This window comes from Gymnoscopelus braueri (genome assembly GCF_963280865.1).
Source record: "Gymnoscopelus braueri genome assembly, chromosome: 8".
Classification (NCBI taxonomy): Eukaryota; Metazoa; Chordata; class Actinopteri; order Myctophiformes; family Myctophidae; genus Gymnoscopelus; species Gymnoscopelus braueri.
In genome coordinates this window covers 3773359-3778358 of record NC_137609.1, presented here as the reverse complement: position 1 = coordinate 3778358, position 5000 = coordinate 3773359, and the positions used below count along the sequence as shown (strand labels likewise).

The 5000-nt window shown below is 44.0% G+C and overlaps 1 protein-coding gene across 1 annotated transcript in view; it reads left to right on the top strand.

The window, feature by feature from the left end:
* grk6 (G protein-coupled receptor kinase 6) overlaps nt 1–5000 on the top strand; it is a 21844-nt gene that overhangs the window by 354 nt on the left and 16490 nt on the right. Inside the window, exon 2 of the mRNA XM_080436576.1 lies at nt 4010–4105. Coding sequence (XP_080292702.1) covers nt 4010–4105 — 96 coding nt within the window. The remainder of the gene's footprint in view (nt 1–4009; nt 4106–5000) is intronic.

The following is a 5000-nucleotide window of genomic DNA, read 5'->3' as shown; positions in this document are numbered from 1 at the left end:
TTACTGGAGAATTTTCAGTTTGCAGTACTTTTACTTCTACTCCACTACATCTCAGAGGCAAATATTGTACTTTTACTCCACTACAGTTATTTGAAAACTTTAGTTAGGCTACTCTGCAGATATACATTATTATGTTATAAGACATACATTAACCACTTTAGCCCTATTTTATACCTTGGCTATTTGAAAATACCAGATCTACAAGCTTGTGAGCTTGTAGATCTGCTATTTTCAAATATTTTAGTACTTTTACTTTTGGTACTTTAAGTATATTTTTGATGCCAATACTTTTGTACTTTTACTCAAGTAGATTTTGAATTCTGGACTTTTACGTGTAACAGAGTATTTCTATATTGCAGTATTGGTACTTTTACTTAAGTAAATAATTTGAGTACTTTTTCCACCACTGGTTGTTTCCACATGTGCTCCCCTGGTGAGATGTGTTCCCTTCTATCTGACCATGATAACAGTGTTTGTGTGTGTGTGTGTGTGTGTGTGTGTGTGTGTGTGTGTGTGTGTGTGTGTGTGTGTGTGTGTGTGTGTGTGTGTGTGTGTGTGTGTGTGTGCGCGCGCGCACGCGCGTGTGCGTGTGTGTGTGTGTGCGTGTGGTTGTGTGTGTGGTCAGAATATAGCAGTATATATCAATATTAATTTATAATATAATGTAATGTAATGTGATGTGATGCACTGGTTCTGAAAGTGTGGACCGGGGACCAGCAGGGGTCCTTCAAGGGATTGTAAGGGGCCCTCATATTTGAAATATCTTGAAAGTTTTTGAGAAAATGTGAATAATAAGGAAATAATAATTTAACGCAAATATTTTCTTGTGGGGTCCACAATATATTTCCAGATGTGGGTCCTCAACCAAATACATATTAATTTGTGGGTCCTTGACATGAACCACTGATGTAATGTTTTAATGTTAATTCATAAAAATTAGCTCAACCTGTTGTACTTCATGTTATTTATTTATTTTGTATTTAATTTTGTACATATGTTAATGCATTATAACTATTAGAGCAAGGGGATATTTGAACTGGGGACCCCCCACCCTGACAAGCTCTTGGAATTGTAGGCATTAGATTTAGTTTGACTCGGTTCCACAGATAAACATCGTGAAAATAGTCGATCTTCAAGCTCACAACGCCTCCAGGTGTTGTGAGCTTATAGATCGGCTATTTATCGGCTACTGTTGAGTGAGAAAACACTATCTATCTATCTATCTTATTGTCATGTGTTTCTGTTTACCTGACTGTACCCTCAGATCAATAAAGATTTATCTGATCTTAACACAGCTGAGAGAGAGAGAGACAGACAGAGAGACAATGTAGGAGAGACAGACAGTAGGCCATCAGACAGACAGACAGACAGACAGACAGACAGACAGACAGACAGACAGACAGACAGACAGACAGACAGACAGCTGAGAGAGAGACAGTGTAGGAGAGACAGACAGTAGGACAGCTGAGAGAAAGACAGTGTAGGAAAGACAGACAGTAGGACAGCTGAGAGAGAGACAGTGTAGGAGAGACAATTTATTGACAATGTACATCATGTAAAACATACTGTACTGCTACCAACATGTCGTACCTCACATAAACATAAACCATAACCATAAAACGTCCGTGACACATAAACCGTCCTGATTCTCTTGTTTTCTTGGTTCTTGACGGTTGATTCCAGATTGTTAAAGAAAGAGTGTGTTGGTTGTGTTCAGGAGGAGGAAACAATATTAAAACATTAATAGTAAAACATAAATATAATGATTAATTGCGATGCGAGAGTGTGGTCTAGCTGACGCTGCCCTTCACACCCTCCTGTCTAACATCAGGGTCTTGAGCTCTGCAGTGTTGTTAGCTAAGCTGTCGCACCGCAGTGTGTCTCCGTAAGTGGTCCACCTCCTACTGTCTCTGCTGTCACACTGCAGTTAGTCTCCGTAAGTGGTGCACCTCCTACTGGCTCCACTGTCACACCACAGTGCGTCTAAGTAGATGGTGCACCTCCTACTGGCTCCACTGTCACACCGCAGTGCGTCTACGTAGGTAGTGTACCTCCTACTGGCTCCACTGTCATGCCACAGTGTGTCTACGTAGGTGGTGCACCTCCTACTGGCTCCACTGTCACGCCACAGTGTGTCTACGTAGGTGGCGCACCTCCTACTGGCTCCACTGTCATGCCACAGTGTGTCTACATAGGTGGTGCACCTCCTACTGGCTCCGCTGTCCAACCGCAGTGTGTCTATGTAGGTGGTGCGCCTCCTACTGGCTCCACTGTCACTCTCACAGTGGCCCTCATTTATCAACGTGGTGCAGCCCAAATAATGGGCGTAGGGCGAGATCACCGCACCTTTCGGCATTTATCAATATATCCTGACGTGGGCTTCATCCTACCATACGCTGAGATCTCACGTCTGGTCGAGACTAGTTGTTGACGTTGGCTGCGCACGTTTATTCCATTCTAGACCTGCGGAGCAGCATTGTCTGACTGTCTGACAGGCATCTGGACACATAATCCACTCCTAAATGTATATCTACACACTAATAAATAATCCCTTTGAAAATATAACATTTTATAAAGTAATTTAAACAAACTGCTTTAACAGTCATTCAGTTGCATTGGCTATTTTTAAATAGCAGATCTGCAAGCTCAAAAACGGGTCGCATCGCGACGCGTTGTGAGCTTGTAGATCTGCTATTTTCAAAATATACGAGCGCTTTTGCGTCGGGACTCGGGAGTCCCGCGGTCGGGACTGCCGACGATCTTTTCATGGACAGTGAGGTCTACAAACTTACAGTAGCTTGTCCTATGTTATGGAGTTATGTCATAGAGAGTTTTGAAGACTACAACCTGACTGGGTTAAGGATATAAACCCGACGCTCCAATCTCTTATTAACGTGGCGGACCGAAACCACTGCCGCCCGTCCGAGTCTCACGGGGAATATCCTACATGACTGCTTGTGCACTGCTCGGTATCGGTATGGGTTAAATAAATTAATATACAAACGTATTCCATTCATGCCATGGCGATGTGATTGGTATCATAATATGTCATTCATGTAGGCTACAAGCCTACGTGACAAAGATTGTACCGCTACGGTAAGGATTACAATACATGAAAAACACAGCTGGGCGGGCGTGTGTGTGTGTGTGTGTGTGTGAGAGAGAGAGAGAGAGAGAGAGAGGAGGGGGCGTGTGCGTGTGCGTGTGTGGCGAGGCAGGCGGGGGAAACTCTTTCTCATTGGCTTTTGATGTCTTTGGTCGTATTCTGGTCCTTCTTCATGTCGTAAAATCGGGGCGTTTTGAGAATATTTAAGGGCGTGTTATTTAAATGACGCTAGGTTCCAGCCGTGACATTTATCAAGCCTGGGACCAAATGTAGGCTCGGATCAGCTGTGTAGGATTCGTTGATAAATGTGACTTCGACGTTGGTGTACGGCCGAATATATGGAAAAATATACGCCGGTTTATACGCTGCGTTGATAAATGAGGACCAGTGTGTCTACATAGGTGGTGCACCTCCTACTGGCTCCGCTGTCAAGCCGCAGTGTGTCTACATAGGTGGTGCACCTCTTTCTGGCTCCATTGTCATGCCACAGTGTGTCTACATAGGTGATGCACCTCCTTCTGGCTCCACTGTCACACTGCAGTGTGTCTACTACATACTGTAGGTGGTGCACCTCCTACTGTCTCCGTTGTCACACGGCAGTGTGTCTACATAGGTGGTGCACCTCTTTCCCCTCCTGGCTCCCACAGTGTCAGTTTGCTTGCCACTAGTTCTGGGTGCCTGACACAGTGCCCAGCCAGCCTCATCCTTCTCTCTCTGACCTTGTCGTGGTAGGTCCCCGTAGAGGTCTATGTTTCTGGTGTGGTCCGTCCATGTGACACCTAGTGCCATTCATAGAATTCTTGTGTAGACTCCATCCAGGGACCTTTCCTGTTGTGCTGTGAGGGTCCATGTCCATTATTCGTTATCAATTATAAAATCATTAAAGTGTGTGTTTTCTTTCAGGGGGAGGAGGAACCAGAAAAGGAAAAAGCAAGAAATGGAGAGTGATGCTTCAGTTTCCTCACATCAGCCTGTGTGAAGAGCTCCGGCAAACAACAGGTTAAAACACACACACACACGCACGCACGCACGCACGCACACACACACACACACACACACACACACACACACACACACACACACACACACACACACACACACACACACACACACACACACACACACACACACACACACACACACACCTCCATCTATCTATCTATCTATCTAGGCCTAGGACATTAACCAAAATCTTGACATAATTAACACACGTCGACGCCCACAGGGAGAAATCAACAAGTCAAGTTTTTATTTTAATACTATTTATACTATATTTTAATACTATATTTTAATATTTTTCATACGTTTTTGCTCCGTGTGTGTATGTGTACAGCAGGCACTTGAAAGAAAAGGTGAAAGAAACGCATAATATGCCCCCCTCTCCGTGCCATACCCAAAGCCCGCATTCAAGAGAATTGCATTTTACTGGCTCTCCTGAACTTGAATGCTGCATTTTATGTTGAAAGAATTGCCCTCTGTGTAGAAATCCATGGCGTACACCGCATCTCCAGTAAAGCCTGATTATACTTAATTGAGTGCGCAACGAAGTATATCAAGGCAAGCCCTTAAATCGAAACCAAACCCGGCCGTGCGTGCACATGTCCACTCACCGAGCCCAATTGCACAGACGCTCAGACACAACGACTGGTCTGTCTTAAGGTATGTGGGGACAAAAAAAAAAGTATTATACTGTTCATTTCAATCTTATTTGTCAAGTACCCCCCCCCTCTCCCTCTCTCTCTCTCTCTCTCTCTCTCTCTCTCTCTCTCTCTCTCTTTCTCTCTCTCTCTCTGTCCAGCGTAATTTCACAATTTGCAAATTAAATTTAAATCAGTCACACAATTACTGACTGACAGACACTTCTAGGCAATTAAGCTCCTACTGTTAATTTAAA